At 40.6% G+C, this 25026-nt stretch overlaps 2 protein-coding genes across 5 annotated transcripts in view; both read right to left on the reverse strand.

The window, feature by feature from the left end:
- Nucleotides 1-25026, reverse strand: part of dst (dystonin) — a 125452-nt gene that overhangs the window by 20232 nt on the left and 80194 nt on the right. For all 4 annotated transcript variants that reach the window (XM_058377832.1, XM_058377841.1, XM_058377850.1 and 1 more), the window contains 37 exons: nucleotides 24841-24987; nucleotides 24496-24711; nucleotides 24232-24381; nucleotides 23849-24082; nucleotides 23210-23362; nucleotides 22865-23098; nucleotides 22514-22768; nucleotides 21866-22414; nucleotides 21102-21278; nucleotides 20567-20690; nucleotides 20162-20370; nucleotides 19525-19842; nucleotides 19253-19419; nucleotides 18928-19084; nucleotides 17701-17827; nucleotides 17522-17575; nucleotides 17074-17309; nucleotides 16846-16975; nucleotides 16419-16618; nucleotides 15146-15641; nucleotides 13407-14875; nucleotides 6446-6607; nucleotides 6151-6321; nucleotides 5703-5869; nucleotides 5223-5382; nucleotides 4647-4973; nucleotides 4404-4488; nucleotides 3907-4148; nucleotides 3480-3686; nucleotides 3059-3178; nucleotides 2850-2957; nucleotides 2537-2755; nucleotides 2070-2273; nucleotides 1152-1383; nucleotides 840-1066; nucleotides 416-538; nucleotides 111-212 (listed from right to left, as the gene is read on the reverse strand). In XM_058377832.1, the coding sequence (XP_058233815.1) occupies nucleotides 111-212; nucleotides 416-538; nucleotides 840-1066; nucleotides 1152-1383; nucleotides 2070-2273; nucleotides 2537-2755; nucleotides 2850-2957; nucleotides 3059-3178; nucleotides 3480-3686; nucleotides 3907-4148; nucleotides 4404-4488; nucleotides 4647-4973; nucleotides 5223-5382; nucleotides 5703-5869; nucleotides 6151-6321; nucleotides 6446-6607; nucleotides 13407-14875; nucleotides 15146-15641; nucleotides 16419-16618; nucleotides 16846-16975; nucleotides 17074-17309; nucleotides 17522-17575; nucleotides 17701-17827; nucleotides 18928-19084; nucleotides 19253-19419; nucleotides 19525-19842; nucleotides 20162-20370; nucleotides 20567-20690; nucleotides 21102-21278; nucleotides 21866-22414; nucleotides 22514-22768; nucleotides 22865-23098; nucleotides 23210-23362; nucleotides 23849-24082; nucleotides 24232-24381; nucleotides 24496-24711; nucleotides 24841-24987 (8658 nt within the window). The remainder of the gene's footprint in view (nucleotides 1-110; nucleotides 213-415; nucleotides 539-839; nucleotides 1067-1151; nucleotides 1384-2069; nucleotides 2274-2536; nucleotides 2756-2849; nucleotides 2958-3058; nucleotides 3179-3479; nucleotides 3687-3906; nucleotides 4149-4403; nucleotides 4489-4646; nucleotides 4974-5222; nucleotides 5383-5702; nucleotides 5870-6150; nucleotides 6322-6445; nucleotides 6608-13406; nucleotides 14876-15145; nucleotides 15642-16418; nucleotides 16619-16845; nucleotides 16976-17073; nucleotides 17310-17521; nucleotides 17576-17700; nucleotides 17828-18927; nucleotides 19085-19252; nucleotides 19420-19524; nucleotides 19843-20161; nucleotides 20371-20566; nucleotides 20691-21101; nucleotides 21279-21865; nucleotides 22415-22513; nucleotides 22769-22864; nucleotides 23099-23209; nucleotides 23363-23848; nucleotides 24083-24231; nucleotides 24382-24495; nucleotides 24712-24840; nucleotides 24988-25026) is intronic.
- LOC131345147 (uncharacterized) lies at nucleotides 6614-10256 on the reverse strand. Its single transcript, XM_058377898.1, has 2 exons — nucleotides 8102-10256; nucleotides 6614-7921 (listed from the first exon to the last, which is right to left on the reverse strand). The coding sequence occupies exons 1-2, from the start codon at nucleotides 9380-9382 to the stop codon at nucleotides 7898-7900; spliced, it is 1305 nt and encodes a 434-aa protein (XP_058233881.1). The 5' UTR covers nucleotides 9383-10256; the 3' UTR covers nucleotides 6614-7897.

Here is a 25026-nt window from a genome sequence, read left to right on the forward strand (position 1 = left end):
CTTTTTTGTATTTACAATAACAAGATTTACTTTAATGTCATACTGACATTTGTATCTAGATATATATCTAAATATAGAAGCTTTCAGAGATGATCTGTGGCACACTGTACCTGAAGACCATCCTGGAACTGTACAGCAGCCTGCATGGCCTCCTCCAATCTGTCCACTCGTTCTTTCCATGTCTTATTCAGAGTCTCCCACGCAGTGTTCACCTAGCAAGCAGAGCAGATAGGGTTTCTGAAGCAGTGAGAACTTGAATAAATGTATATTTAAAAATATAGAGATTTTTATTATATATTACTGAAGATGAATATGATGTGCTGAGACACACAGATGTACTATATATACATTTACACTATCTTTTTGATTCACATTTCTCTGTGTATGCTTCTTCATATAGTTTATCTGATGTTACCTCATCAATGCTCTTTTTGATTACAGGTTTGTCCGGTTCTCCACAGGCTGTCATCAGCTCTGCCCCTAGATTCTGGACCACATTCAGTTCTTCCTGAAGACCGTCAATCTCCTCTCGGTAGCCCTGTAGCCAGTAAAGTCCACCATGAGAAAAGGACATAAAATAAGAAATCATAAACATGCTACTTCCTGTTAACTATGAACACATACATACCTTATGTTCAGTAATAGCCAAAAGATGCTCCATTAAACAAGGCCACGTTAAAATTTCAATCAACATATTTGCATCTCACTAGCCTATACTCTTTTTCAAACTGTTCATCAGACACGGAATAATATAATTATCACACTTAATCACTGTTTGACTTTTACACTTTTAATCCAAGATGTCCATTTCATTTAACAAGATGTAAAAGCTCACTGACCTCTACAGACTCCTGTTGCTGTTTAACCACAGAGGGGTCGACTCCAGGTTCTTCCAGGTCTTTGAGCAAGTCCTGTGTGTCTTTGATAGTGATGATGAGAGCACAGTGGTCACACCAGAACTTCTCAGCCAGGTCCATCACGTCCAGAAGTTTAGCCTCCCTCTCCTCCAGCAGAGCATGGATGTCACTCCACACAAATACCATCTGATCCAGTTTGTCTTGTACCGCTTTGAATAAACAAATAGCAAAATGTCTTTAGATGACTGCAGATTATTACTGTTTTATTTAATCTTGTTAAAAATAAATGCTTACCTTTGGCTGACAGGTCTTTGTCTGCGCCCTCTGAGCGAGTGATCATGTCCTCTCCTCTCTGCTTCAAAGTTTCATAAGATGGTTGCAGTTTCTCCAAGTCCATATTCACGGCTTTGTTCTCAGAAATCTGCTCACGAATCTTTTCCACTTCCACAGAGATGGAGGGGGGCTGGCGCAAACGCTCGGCTATACGATTCAGAGACTCCAGCATGGGGTCAATCTTATCATGGAACTAGGGGGAAAAAATGGCAACATTAATAGACCAAACCTATAGAAATATCAGTTAGAATACTATGGCTGAAGCCATAAGCAGTAAGGCAATCACGTAGTGATTAAGTCTTTCAACAGAACCACTCTGGAAACTACAGCAGGTTCATATGTAGGCGTGTTAAACATCAGTTCGTCAGGAAGTTTCTTAGTGGAAATTGTATCAGGCCTCACATTTCCTCCGGGTCATATCAGTGAGGTCACGACTGATATATCCTTTGTTGCTTAAAACAGGCTACATAGTGTTTAAAGATTTACTTCTATCAAAAGTTTCTCACTGCACACTTCATTAACAATCTGTCACCCTTGTTTTTGGACATGAAAAGAACTTCTTGAAACGTGACTTACTCAAGATAAGATTAACAGCAGCTATTGTGGAGACACATTCTTACAGGAGTAAAAAAAAAACTGAGGCAATTAACACAAAACCTGGGGTTCTTAAATTTCCAAGACTCCACATTGAGAACATGGTATTAAATTATCTATATGTTGAATCAACTAATGCACTTTGTCATACGGTTGATTTAAATGAAGCTGGGCAACACATGAAAGAAAATGAAAAGACTGAAGTGCAAAGCAAAGCAATTACAAGAAATGATATATTGCTGTTTTAGTAGTGAAGCTACATAGACAACAGTATCAAAGACAAACCTGTGTAGACTGAGAGATGGCCTCGTCAAGGGCAGCAGCTCTTTGCGTCACATCTGCTTTAAGCTGCGCATACAACTTGTCTGTGACCTGGAATTTCTCCCTGATGGGCTCACCCTCCAGTGGACTGATCTCAACCAGCTGAGGGCCTGTTTTGTTCATCTTGTCTATATGAGGCTTGTGCTCTGCAATCAGTTCCCTCAGTTGCTGAAAGCCAAAAAATATAAGATTTTAAGATTTTCTGTTTACTGGATCCAATTTACTTATGTTTTTATTCTATAGAAAAATGGCCTTAATTAAAAAAATCTACTACATAATATTTTTGGAATAAGACACTACTGTACTCAAAAGCCTACTGATGACAGGTCTGAACATTACTTTAAATGAATAAAAAAAAACAAAAAAAACAATAAGCACCCATGATTTTTAAATGAATTTAACTTATCTTGGGTTCTTCATAAATTTCTTACCCTCAGTTCCTCTTGTTGCTGTCTGAGAGTCTCGTATTCAATGGCAGGAGAAGGGAGCTGGGTGAAGTTGGCCCGAGTCTCCTGCAGCCATGGCCACAGCTCCTCATAGGTCTCCCAGAACTGGCAGGCCAGGGAATGCGCTCTCTCCAGCTGCAGACAGCGTTCTGAGTTCAACTGACTCAGTGTGTTGTATTTCTCCATGAGGGCCTGGATCTTAGCCTGCACAAAACATTGGTCACATCCCAAAAAAAATCTAGTATGTAAATGTAATCAATTATTTAACTTGTATTTATTTTAATTTTTTTTTTTTTACCTTAAGAGCCTGTTTCTCAGTCTCATCTTTGCTGTCCATTAATGCCTCGCCTGTCTTAGTGATATCATCCACGGCATCTTTATGTCTCATAATGTCCATGGAGAAGCCCTTGAACGCAGAGAACACTTCTGTTGATTGCATGTGTCACATATACACATTTGCTGTTTGTGATGAATATACCCCTAATGACTCAAAGACATCAAACTTACCTTTTGAGCCTGTAGCTGAGCTGTGGTCTTTTCTACCTCAAGCTCGATGTCCCCTAGAGATGACAACTTCTTCTCTGCGTCAGTCAGCCAGGCTAATTCAGTGTCTGCAGCCTGCTCAAACTGAACAGCAGAACCCGTAGGCATTAGCCAGTATTATAAAAATATATTCAAAACTAAGCAGTAGTAATCATGGGGCAACTTCATTGCATTTTTTACTGTAAAAAACACATATCACTTATTTGCAAATGACTGTTTCCTCATTCAAAGTTTCTGACCACTATGTTGCAATCACTCTATCCAGTCACTGATTTTCTTAATTGCTGTCATCACAGCAAAACCAACAGGCAGACGATAGCCTCTCACAAGAAATCGTCTGGACATGGTCTATTTTGTTATTATTTAGATTTTTGCAGCTCTTTACCTGCTGTGATTTTAAGATGGCAGCTCCAGTCTGGTCCACGTGCTGAGAGATGGCATCACTTGCTGACCTGTAGCACTCATTGTCCTCTGTGATCAGTTTGTCAAGCCCCTCTCGGGCACGCCATGGCACCAGCTCTAGAAGAGCGCTGCTAACTTCATTCAGTGTGTCTACTAATGACTTGCGCTCTTGAACCTCCTTCAGTAATGCCTGAATAAGAAACATAATCAGAAAATATAGATGCTGTATATGTATGTAATGTATACTTGTGCTGATTATAGCATTGATAAACACAACCTACAATAGTGCACAAAATGAAACAAATACCCCCCCCCCAATCCCTACGGCTAATGAAGAATAAGAGTCATCCTCAGGCACTTTGAAATCTAATCTAATCCAGCTTCCCTTTGTCTGCAGCAAGAGTACTCACTTTCTGCCTCTCTTGCACCTGAGTGAGTTGCTCTCCCACTGGCTCCTGAGCTCCGAAAGTGGCCAATTCAGACTCCACTTTCTCCAACCAGATGCGCAGCTCCTCATGCGTATGTTGTACCTTGTTAGCCAGAGACAGGGCTTTATCAAGGGTCTTCATGACGTCATTGCTCATTGTGCTTATGTCAGCATATCTTGTCTTTATTCCATCCAGTTTGCCCTGAATGATGACGACTTCATCGCCTGCAAATAAAAAGAGGAGGGCTTGAGAAATGTGAGCTAAATAAAAATCTCACTAAATAAACATATCCATATAGAAAACAATTTAGATGAAGCTTCTGCTATAAAAAAAGCCCTGTAGGTTATTATGTACTTTTCAAGCTGCGCTCTTATTTCAGAATAACAACCGTGATAAAAAATAAATTAACGAATACGCTTTTGATAGTCTGGACTAATGAAATTAAATACATGTGTAAAATGTGAAAAAAAAAGGCTTGCCTGTGGTCTGTTTGAGCAGCTCAAGTCCATTTTGTAGGGCCTGTTCAACATGCTGTCTCCTTAACTCAATATCTTCATGAAGTGCCTAAACACAGAACATGTGAATTAACTGCAGTCATGAATAACAAAATGACCACACACCCTTTAGCCAAACAAATAAATCATAATAATGAAGCCAATAAAGTATAAATTAAAGATGATGTTTTAAAAAATGAAGACTGAAGAGGAGGAGGTCTGTTCTACCAGCTGGTCAGCATGCTGTTTTGCCAGTATGGCCGGTGCGTAATCCTGTACAGAGATGTGGCTCAGTCTGCCGTGTATTTCGTCCAGCCAGTTCATGAGTGCCACTTCGTCCTCTCCAAACAGCCGTGCGTTAGCCAGGGCCCGCTGTAGCAGCTCAGCCTTCATGCGGCAGCGTTCCTGCAACTCGATGTAGCTGCCCTGAGTGCTGTCCAGTTTAGCCTGGATGAGCTCTTTATCATCCACACAGCTGAGTGACCGCAGATCCTGACCAAGACTTATTGCCTGGTACAAGCTCTTACTGTGCCCTATAATCTCCTCCTCTAAAGCCTGATTAGCGCAAATGGCAAACGGAGTAGATGGGGCGAAACGTATGGGTAGAGGGATGATGATCCCAACATAAAGAGAATGAGAAAAATCAAAAGAAAATAAACATAAATTCAATCAAACAAAGAACACAAAGTGATGAAGAACAAATATATAAGCAAAAGCTACTGCAAAAGAATCAATGCAGATGGGTCTTTAGAATCAACTACTCATAACAGGCTAAGCTTAAACGTATTGCAGTTATGCATGTACCTTATGTTGGGAGATCTGCTCTTCAAGCTTAGCGGTCTGGGTGCCGATGGGCTCGGAACTGGTCAGGCATTTCTCTGTAGCAGTTAACCACTCTGTTAGTGGCTCTAGGGTCTCATGGAACTGTTGGGCCACCCCCAAAATGCTCTCCAACTGTTTGCGTCTACCAGGAAAATACACAATCACATCATAGCATCATCTTTATCATGGCATTGTATTACACCCCTAATAGAACACACTGTCCTTGCCATATCTAATAAACCATGTGCCATAATTTGGACATACATGTTTCTCATAGCCTTATTATACTACATCAACAATCTATAATTTCAGTTCAGTTATACTCTAGAAAGAGAAAATATTTCTATCAGTATACAGATTTAATTCCAGTACCCAGAGCCTCCAGTTATTTTTCGATAAAAATGGGATGAGCTCTTCACAGACTGATATCCTGATGTCAGGATATAAAATCTTAATTTTTACCTGCTCTCAGCTTTCTTTAGCAAAGCATCCCATCTCTTCCCGAGGCTATCAATCTCCTTTCCAATCTTCTCTTTATCCACAGAGTCAGCCATCTCCAGCACTTTCCCTCCTTCCTTCTTAATAAGCTCCACTGTGGGTCTGCGGTCATCTAGCAGTTTCTGTAAGAGCTGAGTAAACCAGGGAAAAACAAACATATGGGATACAAGGAAAACAATATGCATGATGGAGCTAACCAGTTGCAGAAGCTCCAAATCTCTAGAAAGTCCTGATCACATACTAAAGCACAAATCCCAAATCCCCCACCCCCCACCCCACCCCCGTCTCAATAATGTCTGAATTCATTTGCAGGGAATTTGATAAACCGAAATTTATTTGAGGGCAGTCACAAGAGCTCATTCAAGAGGCTATTCATAGAGACAAAATTCTGTAGAACTATTTAAGCCCTTACCCTCTGTTCTTGTATTTGTGCTTTGACAACTTTAAACTCTGCTGACGGAGGTTTCTGACTGGCCACCAGTTCTTCTGTGTCTTTAAGCCAGCTGAACAGGGACTCGAGAGCATCCTGGAACTTTCCACACTGCAGCAGAGCTTCATGAAGCTGCGCCGAACGTTCTGCTACCTGAGAGCATAGGCAACACAAAAACTCATATATTAAAACAAAATAAAGTTTTTACAAAGGACGGAAGAACAAAACTATAATATCTTTATGACATTTTTCAATTGGCGCCTGAGTTTCTCTAAACCTTTTTATTCAGGGTGTTCCATCTCATAGTGACATCCTCCAGGTCACGCTCAAGGGCTATAGTGTCGGTCCCTTTGGAAGCATTCTGAATAAGCCCCTGGCCTATGCAGTTCACCTCTTGCAATTGCGTTTGCAGTGAGTCGATCGTCTCTTTCTGGAAAACCTGAAATCATAGAATGACATGTCAGAAGTTCAGTGGAAACTGTGATGCAAATCTCATTAAGACACATAGCCTAAAGTGACATGGTAATTTATTATGGTTTGCTGATTAGTTACTGATTAAAGCCATTCTAAAGGCTTGTTTAAAAAAAATAATAAATACCCATTTGGCACATTTATTCATCTGGCACACTGTCCTAAGAAAGAATACCATCCAAGCACCCACTAGCAGCTGCTAACAGTGCTGAGTTTGAACTCTCAGGCTTTTGGTCACTAGCACATAGCCAGTGTTCTCAATATACTATTATCAACACTCTGGGTTATGAAGAATGTGAGCCTGACTTTGTTTAGAAAAATTTATATTCATATATGTTCAATTGCCAGTTTATAGAGTACTTTTATATCCACACCCATTGGGTATTGTATCCTTACCATGCACCTTACAATCTGTTGTTCAAACATGAACTGACCACCACTTGTCTACACAACAACTGAAAAGGCACCACCAATGACCTTACTCCACGGGATAGAAGCGAGCTAATAAATGGGTTTATGGGCATCTATCAGGGTCTGTATACCCATCAAGAGACCTAAAATGGTAGGCGTATTTGATAACATCGGCGTTTAGTGCATACATAAGTCTGTATTCTCCCAGAGCGAAGCAGAGAGACTAAAAGCTCTGTGTGAACAATACCCACCATACACGCCATCTTTTCTCCCTTCTACCATATCGCAGACAGTACAAAGAATCTTCCACTTTCATGTCATGCCACTAACAAATGCATCTTTCTGGAAGCCACTTGATGATTTATTTGCTGTTATATTCATCTACGGGCTCCAGTAGCACACACTACTCAGGCACATCTAATTCACTAATGCAGATACCCGTCCATAAAAATGCCTGAAAATTTCTGTTCTTGCTAAATGTTTAATATTTAAGGTTTAAAGAATGTTGTTTGTTGAATGTTGCTGACCAACACCAAGTCAAATAATTCCCATTTCTGTATCATATTGGCTTTTTAAAGAGATTCTGGTTCAAATTAAAGTGTCATATGAGTGCATGTTAGTACAGACCTGTTTCCAGAACTAGGAAAGTATGCAAGAAAATGATTGCAGGGCCTGACAGTTCAACACAAAGCTGAAAATGAAGAAATTCTTTTCAGAGTAGACCATTATTGGAGTACCTGCTACTTTATAGTGTTGGGTAACTGAATGATGTTTACTTTTACTCATTCCTTTTATGGCAAGAGTCTCCACCACTGAACATAGCATACAGTCTAAAACAAGTCTCTGTCTAGGAGCTGCAGTCAATGCAGATCTGTGTAGGATCAGAGAAGATAAGTCACTGACAGATTACTGCACCAAACATCATTTATCCAGCTCATGATCAAGATAAAACAAGAGCAATACTATCTATCTTCCCAGGAATCCATAAACATGTGTCATATTCACCCAGAAAAACCAGGTCTTGTGTTAAAAATGGGTTATTTATAAATACCTGTATGGACTGTACATCCATGAGATCCACCTGAGAACATGAGGCTAAGGATGTTAATAAGTTCTCTAGCTCATCATCTCCTATGTAATTCATAGTCTGTTTTATTCCATTGGTGAGAGCTGCGTCCCTTTCTACAGACAACAAGAACTCTTCCAAATCTGCCATTTTGGACTCTGTTGCTCTTTGTTCATTTTCGTAACATTCTGCATCTTTAGTCACATGTTGCTCTAAAGGCATCCGGCAATGTGAGACTGGCTCTGGCTGCGTCACAACCACACATAAGAGTTCACAATCCTCCTGAGATGTGTCTTCAGAAAGCTCAGCTGTGGGCAGTTCATCGTATCCTGAGAGTGTCCTGGTGTGGCTGTTGTAAGTGGAGTTTAGTACTCTGTTTGTTGATTCTGTTGATTTCTCCATCCTGCTTTGTAATTCTGAATAAGGATCGCTAGAAATGATGTGTTCTTTATCACTGATATCTATGGTACATGTGTCTTCTTTACAGTGCTGGTCCTCAAGCCTTAAAGAGTCTGTGAGGTACATTGTTGTCGGTACCAAGCTTCTAACAGGAGAGAATGGAAACTCCTCTTGCCCCGAACTGACCGACTGACCTGGTTTCAGCTCACCAGATACGTGAACAGCCTCGGTGGAAGAGAGGCTCCTGGTACCTGGACCAGGTCTTGTCAGGGCTCGCTGCCTCCTCCTTTCTTGCTCTGTAGTGGGGCTGCACAGGCCAGAATCATCCTCTGAAGTTAAAGAATTGGTCATGCTCCTACCCTGGCCCACTCGCACCAGGGCTTGCCGGTCTGGTCCATAAGCACATAAAGTTCCATACTCAGTGAAGTTGGTTGGCCCAAAGTTTTTCCAAGAACGCCGGGGCTGTGAAGGCTCCTTTTTCTCACCCTGTACACGCAGCCTACCGAGAATAGTACCAGTTCCCCGAACAATGTCTCCATTAAGTTTATATCCATCAAATACCTGCTCATCCAGTCGTGTCACTTCCCTGCTGCGCAAATCAAAGGTACTGGAGGAGGCCAGGACACTATTTCCACAAAGCGTGGTCATGTCCAAAGTGCGGGGGCTGTAAGGCAGAGTGCCAATGACGTGCCGGGAGGCCAGACTCCCTTTTGAACCAGAGTCGATTTGCTCATTCAGACGCACAGTGTCATAAATGGACCTCTGGGGAACATAACAGTCATCAATGTTCAGGTCCTCTTCTTCTGGTTTCCCAACACATGAGGGATTTTGCCGCAGACAGTCAGGTCTGCTAAGAGGTTTGCCCATTCTGATGACAATTAACACTATACAGCAAATTTAATAATGAGGTATGCGTCTTCAGTGCAAAATCCTTTTTACTTTAAAGCAAAAAAGGCTATATAATCTCTGTGCATCTCAAGCAGACTCCCAACTCAGACAATAAATATAAAATATGATAAGTAGCATTTCATGAAAATATATATAGAACTTTTAAAATTTGATAAAATATCATTTTTAATAAAAAAAATAATCTACAGTCTAACATGTTCAACAATAAAGAACTCTTATTAATTCTAGCTTTTTTCTTTTTTTTTTGAAAAATATCCTATTTCATGCAGACAAGACCATTCATTTCCATATCTCCTCACTGTCAGAACTTGCCCATTGTTGCGTGTTTCCTCAGTCCTAAGTTCCGGCACAAATACCATGGGGGAAAAAGTGCTTGTATTTCCATGCTCTCCTGAGTGGTCAGACAAGCACAAAAATATCTCCACTTGAAGGTGACATCCTGCTACAAATCCTTTAATTTGTCAAAACAAAGCGACAGGGCTTCAGGATAAACACAAAGCTGCTCCTGCCTCTCTTGTGGTCCACCCGGCAATGACATACACCCTTCTGGCAATGAGCTCAAGGCCCCGCCCCCTCCTTATTATTCTGGCAACATCTGCCATGGCTCCATTTGTCCTGAGAGCACATGTTGATTGGTAGATGCTTGACCCTATTTAAATTCTCCCCCCTGTCTCTGTGGCATGGCCCATTTGACTTTACTTCTTAGTCATCTTCAGCTCTGAGTATATCTATCCCTCCCTCCTTCAGTAAGGCAGAAAAAAGGAGCTTTAAGAGTGAACAGCGCCTTCCTGCATGACATCACACGGGGCAGAAATAGATACTCTCTCTCTCTCTCTCCCTTACTTTCTTCTCTTACTCTGGAATGATCACGCAATAAGCCATCTCCGCGTCTGTATATTGTCTTAATTACTCTGGAATGTTTAAGGAGGTGTTGGCTGAGTTTATAGTATTATAACCAAGGACCAAGTGCTTGTTTTCTTAGCAAGCAAGCAGGCTCTAAAGAGTTCACAGCTAAAGTGATATATAAGGAAAATGTATTTTAGATTCTATTGCTGTGAACTCCAGTGAAGTGAGATTCAAATATGGTCTGCTGCTCTTGTGTGGAGCTGGCAATGATGAATAGGTGGTTAAAATGATCTGTGGGATTTACAGTAAGGATGAATCACACATACCTTTGCCATAATCCAGGCACTGAATTAAAAAAAAAAATGCCACATTTGTCATGGCACAGGCTCACTTCCTTACTGTAAAAACAGATCCAGGTAACAGGATTTAAAAGAGTTTTTAAGTTTAATATTACTGAGCTGAAATAGCTCATAGTAAACTTATCTATTAGAATGTGAACGTATTGTTATTTGATATTACAGGCATGGAAAAAATTTAGCTTTAACTGGTTATTGAGAGAATGCATGCCAAAGCACACAAAGAGGACAGGAACATCAGCACGTCTGAAAAAATCCTCTGTCAACAGTGTCTTTCATTGCCCCCACAAACAATAGGCCCAGTTAATGAAACACACAACTATTTTTCATGAGAACAAAGCATGTCCCGAACACTTTCTTCAGAGCTCTCACAGTTTAGATCATGAATATTGGGTGTTCCTCAAACTCCACTCCGTTGGAACAAATGAAAGGGGATCACTAGAAAATTCCAAGGTCATGATCACACAACAATGTGCAATAGGCTTGTTGTCCCAGTGCAGGGGTCTCATGTTTCCTCTTGGGGGTTTTCACAAAGTCAGGAAGATGACTAAGCTCAAATCTCACTTCATAAGGCTTTTTTCCCCCCTTCCAGTCATCACCTATAGAGTTAGCCACTAGCATGATTCAGAGAGAAATTCCTTTAAGTTCATGTTAGATACTGAGATCATGGATAAGTAGTGGAAAAAAGCATGCTCTCACTCATTACAAACTGTCTTTCTTAAACAGAGCATTTACTATCACACACTGTAGATACAATAAAAATAGACAGCATTGCAAAGAGACTAAAGGAAGTTTTGAAAAGCCACTAAAAATCAGATACACTAAATTTACTGAATAGCTCGATCAAATGGTAAACCGCTTGAGCTGAATCCATTAGAAATGCTCAGTGTGTTTAATTCATAAAGGGGATTTCTGCTGCAACGCATTCTGTACAAATGTCTGAAAAGTCAGAGCAGCCGACAAAAAATACCAAATCTTGCACTGTCTTTTTTGTGATTTATTGATCCGGTTAATTTCTGACTTAAAGGACTAGGTCATTGAGAACAATAATGATTTTGACCCAGCAGCTGAGGTAGCAGCGTGGAGCCTCCCAGACGCACAGAAGCAAGACAAAAGAACGACAGCATGAGCAGCATGAGTCCCCAACGATCAGCTGCAGCTGATAACTCCTAATACAACACTGGCTACGAACACAAATGCTCCCTTTCACATACACTACATTTATATTTGGGCTTTACATGCATTGCTTAAATTATGGACTCTTCTAAAAAAAAAACAAAAAAAAACAACAACAACAAAAAAAAAGCTGTTTTTATTGCATTTTCAAATATATGATTTCGGGTTTACTGTACAGCAAAGGGAGTTTAAATCTCACATCTCTTGAACATACCAGACATTGAGAAATTCCTCTCACACCAAATAGGGAATATGTTTGATGTTTAGGGTCATGAAATATAACTTGCAATCCAGCCAGAAAACCACCTGGTCTATACAGATAAAAAAAAAAAAAAGCGACGCCTACATAGATGCTGGGGTTGTACACTGTTAAAGCTGGCAATAATCACTCAGTTTGCATGAAACTATCCTAAAGGAATTTGAAATGAAGAGCATAAAAATGATATGTAGCCTATTTGATTCATTTCGATCTCAATTTCTCAAAAACAAATAAAATGAAATTAAACCTATGAAGTGAGAATAACGTTCTAGTCTTAAATGGACAATTTTTACATAGATAATTTTTATCATATATATTTTTATCATTTTTATCATATATAGATAAAAAATTAGCCAATGGTATAAAATGAATTCTATTAATTTTTAGCAACGGGCTGTTGGCAGGGGTATGTCTTCAGACAGAATGAAACAGGAGTACACTGGGTCACACTACTACACCCAGGCCCACAGTGACACCCTGCTGGCTGAATGCTCTCCAACAACAAAGAGCCAATGGGCAGGGACTCTTTTGTTACCACCAGATGCTCACTGACAAACTGAAAGGGGCATCTCATAGCATAACCAAGCATGTGGCCACAATATGTCAGACTACTGAGGTTGTGTATTAAAAGTACAACAGTCAAGTTTTGTTTTCATTTCTTACTTGTACAAATAATCTGGAACATTTGTAGAACATGACAAATATGGCCTCAATAGGAGCGTATTAAGTACTGTAGCTGAAAAAACCCATCTGTAAAACTGCCAGTCAGGTCTAGAAAGCTTGTTTGTGCTTGAAAGGGCATCTTGTCAGATTTTATAGACATCCTATGGGTCACTGTATATTTTAAGGATGGAGCTTCATGAAATTGGGTGAGCTAAAAAATAAATAAATAAATAATAATGATCAATGCTTGGGTATTCACGTGTTTTGGCCATATAATGTATATGAAATAGTACATTATAATACTTATGCGGGGGAAAAGTCTAGCCCAGCCACCAGACTTCTTATAGTAATCCTGTATTCTTATTGTAATCCTGTGCATGTCTTTTGAATAAAAGACCACACAAAACACCCATTCTTATGTTTACAGCATGCCCTTGCACGTTGCACATGTTTATGCCTGATCTAGAATTTCACCAAAAACAGAAAGACAGAGGCTGCTTTTATATGTAACTTTCTTGCAGCCTACATATCATTACTCCTTTTGGAATAAATAAGGCTCACATGAAAACATCTGTGTGCACATACAGTCCACTATCACTAACATAACAGAATGTAATAATAGATAAGAAGCAAATTTAGTTATATTTCCTAACAAAAGCCAAAAGACCAACATGCATCTTACCTTGAAAGCCTCCAGCTGCTGGTTAATAAAGTCTGTCTCCATTCCAACTGGCCCTTGGGATTCTTCTTGCTCTTCTGCAGCAGCCATTTGCGTTGTAAAAGTGTCCAACTTGTGGTAAAAGTCCTGCAATTGTTTCAGCGTTTCCTCAACCTGCTCTTTCCTTCCAATGGCACGGTCCATCAGTTTGCTGCTTTGCTTGCTCAGGGCCTCTAAGTCTCTCTTCAGGCCCAGGAGATCTGGTGAGGCCTCTGACTCTAGCATCTTCTTGCAGTTATCTCTGGCACTAGCTGTATTGGTCATCAGATCCTGGAGTTTTGTCACAAAGTTTTGGATGGTTCCTTGTTGCTCTTGTAGAGTTTTCAGGTCTCTGGCTACTGGGCCCATACTATCCAATTCATCATCCAGGTCTGCGAAAGTGGTAAACATCTCCCGAATGCTGTCCTGAAACTGCCCAATGCCCTGCAGTTTGTTCTCCATTGTGTTGCATTTGTCTTCAATTGCTTTACTGAGGGAGCTGTGCTCTTTCTCCAAAGTATCTGCCTGAAGGAGGAGATCTACCACCCCTTCAACCTCTGGTACATCCACAATTAAATTTTGAGCTACGCTTTTGAGGTTCTCTATCTGGTTCTGGACACCCTCTAAGTTTTTCTGCTGAGCTTTCATGTTAGTTAGATTCTTGTTACTATAACCTTGTACACCAAGACTAGAGTGATGTTCTAGTTGCTTTCTGGCACCATCCATTTGGTCTGAAAGTTCTTTGTGTGTGTCACTGAACTCTTTTAGCTTCTGTGAGAGCTTCTCAAGAGTTTCTTTCTTAAGCTGCAACCCTTCAATCAACTTATCCATGTTCTGCCCAATAACGAACTTCTCTTCCTTCACATCATCTACATCTGCTGTGGCCACCTCTAGAAGGCTGTCAGCAGCTACGTTCAGCAACTCCATCTGACCTCGATGTTTGTCCACATCTCGCTGGATGGCCTTTACCTGTGAGAGGGAGTTCTCAACTTCTACAGGATTTATGCTGAAATTTGCCTCGTTTTTCCTGTCTTCACACTCCTGTAGCCAAGTTCCCAAGCTCTCTGCATGTTCTTTGTATTTTCTGGCCCTCTCCATAGCAGCATTGAGCTTCTCTTCCCTTTCCATGGAACCACGCTTTACTTGCTCCCAGTTGGACCTGAGGGCTGAGAGCTGTCCTTGGAGGGCCAACTTTTCCTCTCCCTCCGTGTTCTGTAGGAGAGCCTCTGCTTCCCGCATAATGTTGTTGTATTGTTCTTCTTGTTCATTCAAAGCACTTTGGATAGCACTGTGCTCCTTTAGACTTTGTAACAGAGTCTCCTCCTTGGTTGAGACTGACTGAGGCTCAGCCTGATCCTTGAGCGTTTGCTCTATCCAGCCCTGGAAGTCTTTAGATGTTCGGTGGAATTCTTGAGAGCTTGCAAAGGTGGAGGTTAGATGTTGAATCCGCTTTCCTGAAGAAATAATTAGGCCACAAGGTCAGATAAGCAAGATAATTCTAATCTATTCTAACATTTGACAGTACCAGACCTTAACAGGTTACAAATGTGATAGCTGTTAACGTGTTAGCACAGTTAAAACTGTGTTTTAACAATGGGACATGATCTTTTGAGAAAATGAGTTTAACGAAACAGGGTGTGCAAAAGTCTGAGTAGTCACTGTAAATGTAAACAATTTCCACACATTTACAGAATACACTGGTCAGTAAGTGTAATCCAACAAACCTGCTTTGTCTTCAAGCATCTTAAAGGGTTTGGAGATGCTTTCCAGCTGTGCTGTGAGGTTGGCTCTGAGATACTCCTCAGTAACTAGAGCTGAAAGTTCAGAGCAGAGACTTTCTGCCTCCTTTAGCCTCTTCTTCTCTTCGCATAGCTTAGCCAGGACAGCATTAGTGGCTTCTAGCTGCTTCTTGACAGCATCAGGCTGTGTGCTGAGGGTCTGCTGGCCATTTAGCTGAAGCTCCAGGTCTGCGGCACTCTCACCTAGCTGCCGCAGAAGATCCTGGAACTGAGTGGTCTTACCCACGGCTTGCTGAATGAGGGCATCACGCTCAGACAGCTGACTTGTCAAGTCCTGCCACTTCTGGGTGATAGCATCCAGCTGTTTCTTTACCTTCTCTCCAGTAGGATCCTGATTCCCTGACGCAGAAATGATAACCTTGGCAGCTTCAATCAGCTGATCGTATTGAGGTTTGCGGCCTTCAAACTCTTTCAGAAGAATCTAGGGTTCAGTTAGAAATGTTGTCAGGTTCAGCTGAGGTCATGTTCAGTTCATATTTCAGTTTAACTTGTTTTGCATTTTAAAATATGTAATATTGTTTGTTTTATGTTTTACGATACTCAAGTACAGCCCTGCCAAGCCTGAAGAGGCATAGTGCTATAGTCCTGCCAAGATGGGTGACGGATTAAAAAAAGAAAATAGCATTTTCTCCAAGTTAGAAACTGGAGTACTGAGATATACAGGGTTTTATGGTAACCAGTGGCATGGGGGACAAGCTGCAGTTCATCTGTTTTTGTTAAGATGTAGGCACCAAAAAACTTATATACAGATTTGGAAGAAATTCTGAACCTGTAAACTTTTCTAGTGTTTAAAGTTTAACTAAAACAGTTGAGCAGCATAACTCCAGTATTATTAAGGGTATTAAATCTTAAATAAGTCTTTAAATAAATAAATAAATGCAAGAAATGGGTACCAGTTCAAAAACGACTTTCATTACTGTCATTCTCTATGTGAGATAGGAAGAGGGGTTTACAGAGAGTGTTAGTTTACTACACAACCATCAGTCATTTGAGGCTCATAAAAATGTCTCATCTTCTGTTTTTCCCAGGGGAAAAAGTAGGCCCTTATAGTATATTTTGAGGTTGAGGTTACGCTGAGGTAAAAATGCAGAGCTCCTAGGCAAAATGCGCAAAGGTTGGCAAGGTCAGTACATATCATCTACTACTTATCTAATGTAGTAGCTTTCTTCTAACTGTATTTCTGCTATAGTGCCCCTACCTGGACCTGTTGCTTCTGTGTGTTGAGCATATTGGGGTCCATAGATAGCGGGCCTAAAACACTCATCATTAGATCTTTCTCTAGAAGCCACTGTGAGAGCTGAGGTTGATTAGTCTGGAAGAGCTCCAGCATGCGGGAAGACTCCTCCAGATGCTGCTTCCTGTTCTCCACAGATCCCTTGACCTCCTCCCAGACTTCATCTATAAAATGGAGCATTACACAGGCAGCATCACTCAAAATCTGTTACAGGGGAGTACTGCATCTAAGGTCATGCGCTTTCCTTAGTACAAAACTGCTTTTACAGTTTTTCAGCTTTCATGCAGAAGACACATGGTACGGAGATTTGCACCTGGTCAACACTAAGGCTCTGAATATTATTAGAGTGGAATAGATTTAGTTTTAGTTTAAGATTTCACAGGATGCACACCCATCTGTTTCAGCATGTTCTTCCATTTTTCTGCCTCAGGTGAATCAGGGCTTTCCTCTATCAGGTGGAGTAACTTCTCCCTCAGCTCTTGGTACTGCTGTTGTTTCTGGTGCATATTTTCCTCAAAAGCCTTTGTCACGAGACAAAAAAAGAGATTTCACTTAAACATAATTTGAATGTGCTTATGTGAAAACAGCTATACATAATTTATTGGACGAGTATACTTACTTTCTGCCGCTCGATTTGCATTTTCATTGAGTCTTTGCCTGCTGGCTCCGAGTTCCAAGAGGCAGCTGTTTTCTTCATGTTCTCCAGCCACTGCAGTGTTGACTGAGCTTCATGCTGGACCCCTTGGACCTTTTGCAACAGAGCACTTAGCTCTGAAGACCTGGTCTTCAGCAGCTCCCCAAGGCTGCTATAATCCTCATTGATGCTGGACATGTTCTGCTCCACCAGCATCAGTTCTGTAAACAGCACAGAAAAAAAATGACTGCTGTATCTAGTACAAAATGTCAAATAAACAATATTTGGTTTGCCTCTTAGAATCTGAATATATACAAACTACGTAACCAGCAACAGCTTGGTATTATTATTTGAGCTTAGAGTTGCTGGAGAAATTGTATTATGTGCAATTTAGACTTTTCAGCCAAGAGAAAAAAAGCCATGTGAACTTTACCTTTGTTCGGCAGATATGAACCTCCTGGACCTGATCCATTACTGACTGCTGAACCTTCGGCAGTAAAAGAAAATTCATCACATTTCATCCATTTAAGATCATACTGGAAACATTGCCTTGGACAGAGATAGGCACAATAAGTGTGCTCATAAATTCCTAAAAATAATCTCTGGGAATACCTGATTTATGATGCATTCTGGCTTTGGCTGGTGATGTCAAAACACTGATTAGGGTACACAATGCAGACCCTTTGCTATTTATGTCTTGGACAGCAGGAGCTTTAGCAGTCCATTCTTCTAGCAAGCCCTGCAAGAGAGAAAAATCTGGCTTGTAAAGCAGATTTATGAAAAATGTAAAAATGTACAAAATGCATCTGTTAACATTTCCTTAACTTTATCAAGGAGTCTAAAGAGGAGTCTTTTCAATATATTTTTTCTGACAACTTATAAAAAACAGTTTTTTCCCCATCCTAAGGCAATTGAAATCTAAAAATAATTTGCACAAATATACATAATGTTTTTTAGGATTGTTAACAGGTAAGTAACACTGGCAACCAGACATTCATGTGCAGGATGCACAGAGCAGGATGCACAATAGATAAAGGTCAGTAACAATTTAATTAACACATTAAAAAAAACATGTTACTGTTCAGTAGCAACATTACTGTATTCTTGGACATGCTGACTCCATGACGATGATATGTTTTGTTGTGCAGCTGCAACGTTCAAGGAAAATAAGAGCGATATCTGGGATATCCTCCGACATAATTCATAGGATAATTAACATACAAGTATCAGGAAAGAATGGAAAATTAAAAGAAATGTCTTCTGAGCTCTGTCTCAAAAGTCTTCTGAGCTCTGTCTGGTTCTTCTCCATTATTAAATTATGTAGCCGCTGCTCTGCACCCACTCACCCACCCTTCCTTTCTCTCCCATCCCACCATCCAACCACTAACCAAGCTGCATTCATGTAATGGCCAAATTAAAAGCAAGGCATGTCTGTATATGCTGCGATATTTTTTAAACAATGCACTTGGAACTTTTTCTCTAAATATAAGTAAATATACAAGCCACTAAAACCCTGACCAGCCTGAAGCAAAGCCCAGTTTTCACAAGATGTGGTAAACATGTCGCATCATGCCATATCCAGCACTATTACATGTTAATTAATGAGGCCTTTCTGTATCCCACGAGCTTCATATCTGCCTGCCTGCTCCTGTCTTTGCATCAGACTAAAAACACCCTTTCCCACGACTTTTACAGGGTCCCATGGGATCCCAGTCCCAATTCACACCTCTACTACATTGTTTTCTCTAAACAGGAATAAATGCACTTTATTTATTTATTTATTTTTTAAAGAGATCGAACTGTCACCTGTGTGGGAAATGGTTAAGGGGGTACACTCACATTGACTTTCTTCACGTCATTTCCCAGGCCCTGTTCACTGCAGTTGGGCTGAACCATAGGCACTTGTTCTTTTGTCTCGTCCAGCCACTTCATCAGCACCCCTGCAGCTGCTTTGAACTCACCCAGCTGGTCCTGGCAAGACAACACCTCCTCCTCTCTGTAATACACAACATCCACACACATACTGTTACATTCTCATGACACAGCAGTATGCCCACTAATGAGGCCAACCATGCAGGTGGCATTGATTATATTTTCTGCCATGACTCATTGAAATTGTAAAAACCTTGCATTGATTCTCACACAATACAATTACAGCACTCACTTCTCTTTCACCGTGTCCTTAAAGGTATTAAATGTGTTAGACAGGTTTGCCATCTTGCCCTGAATTAGAGCTTCGCTTCCCTCTGGGCCAGAGTTAGAAAGCTCCTTTGCCAGCAAGTGCAGTGTTTCCATGTCCTTCACATGTTCCGCCAACTCTGCATTTATATCCTACACAGATTTAGAAGTCAGTTAAATTACATATTCATTAACTTGTCTTAAGCTAAAAGGGTCCATTAGAGAAAATATCCCTTAAGTAAATAGCTTGGGGATTACCTGCACCAGCTGGGAGAGCTCATTTACATTTTTCCCAGGACCATCAGTCTCATACAGAGCATGTGAATGTTTCAGCACAAACTCCTGGACTTTCTCAGATGTCTTCTCAAACTGTTCTACCTTGTCCTTTAGCTGCTCCATCAGTGAAATCTTCTGCTTGTGCTTCACGCAGGCATTATCAAAGCGTTGCGTCAGTCCTTCCATCTTTGCCTGGAGAGCAGCTGCTGCTGCTGGCTCTGCAGTTTCCGCAAACTTCTTCACTTTGGCCTTCATAGTGGAGATACTGCTCTGCCTGCTAGACATGTCCTGCTCCAGAGCCTGTGCAATACAAATCGTGGTCATATGTTAATCTTGTCTACATAGGAAATCATAATGCTGTTGATATTTATTATTTCAATTTCAGGATTCAGTTTTCTTATTTTTTTTTATTTTTAAAAAAAAGCACTGATATGCTTTGCTAAGGAGGGTTTCATAAACTAGTCAACTAGTTTGACTAATCCATTTGCTACTAGTTGGTGCAATGGAAAAAACTGTTGAGTCAGACAGTAAGGAGAAAGGCGCTCTTGGTAGTAGAATACTACTATATACAACTGTAATAAAAAAAAGAACATTTTATTGCTAAGGAAAAGCAACATACTGCCTCTTTGCTGAGTGCATCTGCAATAGCAGCTGAGTCTAGGGGCACTTTTGATGCCTCCTCAACATTTTCCTCCACCTTCTTCATCCAATTCATCATCTCATCCAGACCGTCCTGTACGCTGAGTGAGCGTGTTAATGTCACCTGCAGCTTCTCATTCCGGTCACTCACTGACTTGGACAAGTTATCGTACCTTTCCACAATGTCATCTAAAAACAGGTATTCAGAGTACAAACCATTTCAGTCATAAGCACTGTAGTGGACTGGAATACTACAATAGACTATTAAAATATAATATTTCGAATTGAAGATTATTTGGTAGGTTATAGGCGATTACATTTAATTGGACATATTTTACTATAAAGGAATACAGTAGGAATAAAGATTTGAGAAAGTATGACCCACCAACTGCTTCTTGGATCTCATCCCTGTTGTTTAGCAGGTCTCCCTCTGCTGTGATGAGAGCATCTGCTGCTTTGCGTAGCGTCTCCAGAGCCACTTGATGGCCAGTGGTCTGTCCTTGAAGAGCCTGAGACAGACCAGAAAACACTAAATTGAATCACTAATCATCAATAGAATAATTCTAACGTAAGAAAAAAGGTGAATTAATTAGATATAAAATAAAAAAAAAAGTCAACATCCCTCATATTGAGTGCAAGCCTATAGTATGAGCATACAGATACCTATGTTGGAGCTAATTTGTCTAATTTACATTAGTGGTTCATATGAGTCATGCTGTTGCGTGTTGTTTTAAAAAGATTGTACATGTTTATGGAGTGTCTGCTCTGCTGAATGAGCCTGTTCATGACTATGAGCAAGTTATGAAGATTAAGTGTGAGAGCAGCTTTTCCATTCTGTGTTGTCTATGTTAGATGTAAATGTTTTGACTCCAGTAACATAGCTGTGAATGATGACAAAAGTATGTCTCTCTTTCTCATGCCTTAGTCTCTTCCAGTTGTCTCTGGAGTGTTTGGGGGTCTGCAGCAATAGGTTCAGACTGCTGCCTTCTCGCTTCTGCCTCAGAACTACTGAGCCATGACGACAGGCCACTAGCAGCATCTTCATACTTCTTGTACTTGTCAACGACATCTTTGAGATTGTTTCCAAGCTGGTTGCACTGAAACAAAGGAACGTTCATTATAAGTACACAGTATGCACATGCTCAAGTCTTAGCAACATTTGAGATCTCTCTAATGATGTATCTCTGTCTCACCATATGTGGGGGCACTTGTGTCCCCTTGGTGCCCTTAATTTTTTTCATGTGTGTTGTTTTTTATAGGTACTGCCAGATTTATAAAGATCTCATTTCATTTGTGATTCTCTAAGAATACAAATAATGATTTGAGCTGATTAAATTTGGCCCCTATATTACCTAATTTCTTTGCTTATTATATATGAGAACAGGCTTCAGTTATATTTTGATCATAAGAATTTCTAGGTCGCAAAAAACGTGATAGATTTAATGTTCTTTACAATTAAAGTTTCAATTTATTTAACATATTTTCTTGAGAGATGAAGCTAACTAACCATAAAGATTTTCATAGCCATTACCAAAAATGCTAGACTGAATAATAAGCTAATGATTTAATGGGTTAATAGCCTGAGATATGAGCTTTGGATGATTTGCATAGAAATGTTGCCATCTGTTGGTCACAAATGGGAAGCACAATGATTTACAGACAAGCAAAGTTAAAGTGCAATTACTTGGGTGTGCATGACTTTGTATTGAGTAGCGGTGGAGTCCAGCTTCTCCTTCACAGCAGCACATGTTCCTGAAGTGTCCACGTCAAGCAATCCCTGCTTCTCCTTACTCTCACCACGACTGCAGGCCTTGGCCACATCCAACACTTTCTGGCCTGAGATGGTGATGAAACGCAAGTCTCCTTTGTGGGAGATCACATCCTCATAAAAGCTTTTCTGCTTCTGAAGCTTCTCCTGCAGAACATCTATGTGACCAGTGGGGGCTCCCAGCTCTGCCAGCTGCTCCTGTGCCTGCTGCAGCCACACCCCAAACTCCTCATGGTCACCTTGGAACTTGCGCAGCTCCTCCTGAACACTTTGCATCTGTTTCATCTGCTGCTCAGCCTGGGTGAGCGAGTCCTCATAACGCTCCCTCAGCTCATCGATGTCCTTCTGGAGCTTCTCTTTTTCAGATGGAGAGAGAACATCTGCCTGTTTATCCAGCAGAGCCTTAGCAGACTGGGTGGCAATGATTAGGTCTTGCTGCTGGGAGAGGATCTCTTGGTGCTGAGCCTGCAAAGGGATGTTTAAGCATTATGTAATTTATTACCCTATTTCAAATTCTGTACTGCTCACTAAAACATGTCTAATCAACTGGATTGTTGTACTTACCTTAAGTCTCTCATATTGCTCATCTATACCCAGTTCTTTAGTGTCTTCACCTGTCCACTGTGAGGTGTTATCTGTAACGTCCAGTGCATTTCCATTAGGGTCATCTTCCATTCCTGTTATTTTTCCTTCTACTGGCATGTTCCCATTCTCTTTGGCCATTCCTCCCATCTCTTTTTCTTTCCCGATATTGGACACCCAGTCTAAGAGAACCTCTATTTTGTTTTTGGTCTCTTCAAGTTGTTCCACAGCTGCAACCTAAACACAAATATACAGATTTTTTTTTTTTACAGAATACTTACAAGAAGCAAGAATTCTCAGTGCTGACACCAGTAGCAGTATAAACTGTCCAACCTTTTCCTTCTCCTGTTCGATAACAGTCGTCACAACTTTCTCCAGTTCTTTCCTGGTTTCCTCCGCTCTCTGGTTAAGCATATTGGCTTTGCTTTTCACCTCCTCTATCTTGCGTTCAATAGCCGCCACCTGCTCGGGTGTCAGTTTGCTCCGGTTCTCCTCTAGGAACTTCTTAGTGCTACTGATGACTTCATTCAAGGCCTTTACATTAGCCTGGATGTCTTTCTGCAAAGCCTGATAGAACAGTGAAGACAGACCAGGAGTCATGAATCTTAATAAAGTGTACCTTGTAAAGATTTGAATTAAATATATTGCTTCTCAGCATTGTACTGTATATGTGTATACCTGGTTCTCTTGTTGGTACTGCTGGAGGTCTCCCACACTCTTTGCACTGTTGGATTGCTGCTGGTGGCCGATGAGACGGTTCTCAGTCTGAGTTAGGTCATCACACAGCTCCTGAAGCTTGGCTACAAACTCCTTCTGCTTCTCAACAGCATTCTGGCACAAATGACAGCTTGAGTTATAAAATGAAAATGCTTTCAATTACACACACGTCAACATTCCATACAGTGAACACGACCGAGTATGCTGTAAACATGCTAGCTATTAACAAGATTAGGGTTTTGGGTTTCGACCAAATAAGTGACAAAGACAAAGAGAAGACAAAAGTTTTCTTGGATGTGTTAGGGTTGACTTGCTGGAAAGCATTCCAAAGAAGATGCATGATAAAAAGCTTTGGTCCTCTGAAGTGCTCAACGGTTTCTTGAAGCCTGCAAAATGTGAACACGATCAGAAAATACTTGTATGATGTGATCATGCAATGTTATTGCTGTGTTGTTAGGGAGATCATGCAAACCATGACATTAGAGCGTTTCCTACCAACAGCATAGTAACATATTGATTCTATCATCAGCAAAAGCATCCCGATCCAAAACAGCTCAACACATTTCAATGAACTCCAAGAGGATTTGGAGTCATTCAGACCTGCTGTTGAATCTCATCCTCACGGATCTCCAAATGGAGGTCCAGCGTGTGCCTCTGAGTAAACACTCGTTCCATCAGTTCCTTAAAGGCTCTTTGTGTAGCACTGAGAGATTTCAGCATCTGTCGGTTCTGGGCTGGGTTTAGGAACTGTGCATGCTCAGAAATGAAATTTTGGACATCAAATGCTGTATCTTCTAGATTCTGTCGAGTGCCAGATAGGTTCTTCTCTAGATCCTAAAAAGAAAACAAACAAACAAAAAATCTAGTATGCTTTACATTGCATTAATCTCTTCTTTTCCAGTCAATAAAATGAGCAGAAAGAAATTTCTTACATGGTTATTGTTAAATGTTGATGAAATAAATAGAACTGGGAAGAATCATACCTTGTTTTGTTGAATCCTATATTTAACTGTCTCCAAGTCGTCCGTGTTCATGATGTCAAGCTTACACACCACCTCACAATTATCTTGTATACAAGATGAAAGCTTGTCAAGGGAGCTGAGAAGATCTTGATAGGTACACTCCAAATTTGCCTGAAAAACATTCAGACATGAACCAGTTGTATCCTGTGAATTCCTTTGGAAACACTGTAGAACTATTCTAATCCTAAATTAATAAAGGAACATGGCCTATTCTCAGATACTGACCTTGGCTGTGTCAATAGCCTGGAGAATTGCGTTATGTCTCTCAGATGATAAATGGCAAACATCTGTGTAAGCGGCTTGCAAATCGACAAAAACTGTAGCTAAATCGTGTTGGACTTGTGTGGGGATGAGTTCATCAGCAGATTTTAAAAGCTGCTCAGCTACCTCCAAATCGGAGGTCAAAATGCGGGGAAATGCAGCAAGCTGTGCTTCCAAAGACTAGAAACAAAAATGCTTGGGATTAGATATTATACAAACAGTTACAAGATGATAAATGGAGATGGGTGAAAATATATCTAGCTAGTAAAGCAGATGTACAAAATCAGAAGAAAGCAACGAGGAACCAACCTGAGCTGCATCCAGTTGGTCTTGTAGACCTTCGATTTGAATTGCTAAAGGTCTTTGAGTCAAGAAGTCATTCCTGATGTCTTCAAGTGTGTCATAGTGATCCTGGAGCTTACCAACACATTCTAAGTAATGCTGAGTGGACCATTTCTGCAACACATTCCAAAAAAATGATTATTTGATAATAAT

Source organism: Hemibagrus wyckioides, linkage group LG03, assembly GCF_019097595.1.
Source record: "Hemibagrus wyckioides isolate EC202008001 linkage group LG03, SWU_Hwy_1.0, whole genome shotgun sequence".
Lineage (NCBI taxonomy): Eukaryota > Metazoa > Chordata > Actinopteri > Siluriformes > Bagridae > Hemibagrus > Hemibagrus wyckioides.

Bases quoted from the DNA above. Each gene is read 5' to 3' on its own strand.
- LOC131345147 (XM_058377898.1), bottom strand. From the start codon at position 9,382: ATGGGCAAACCTCTTAGCAGACCTGACTGTCTGCGGCAAAATCCCTCA. The intron at 7,922-8,101 runs GTATTTATAAAT...GATCCTACACAG, and splicing joins TGGATGTACAGTCCATACAG to ATCTGCATTGACTGCAGCTC.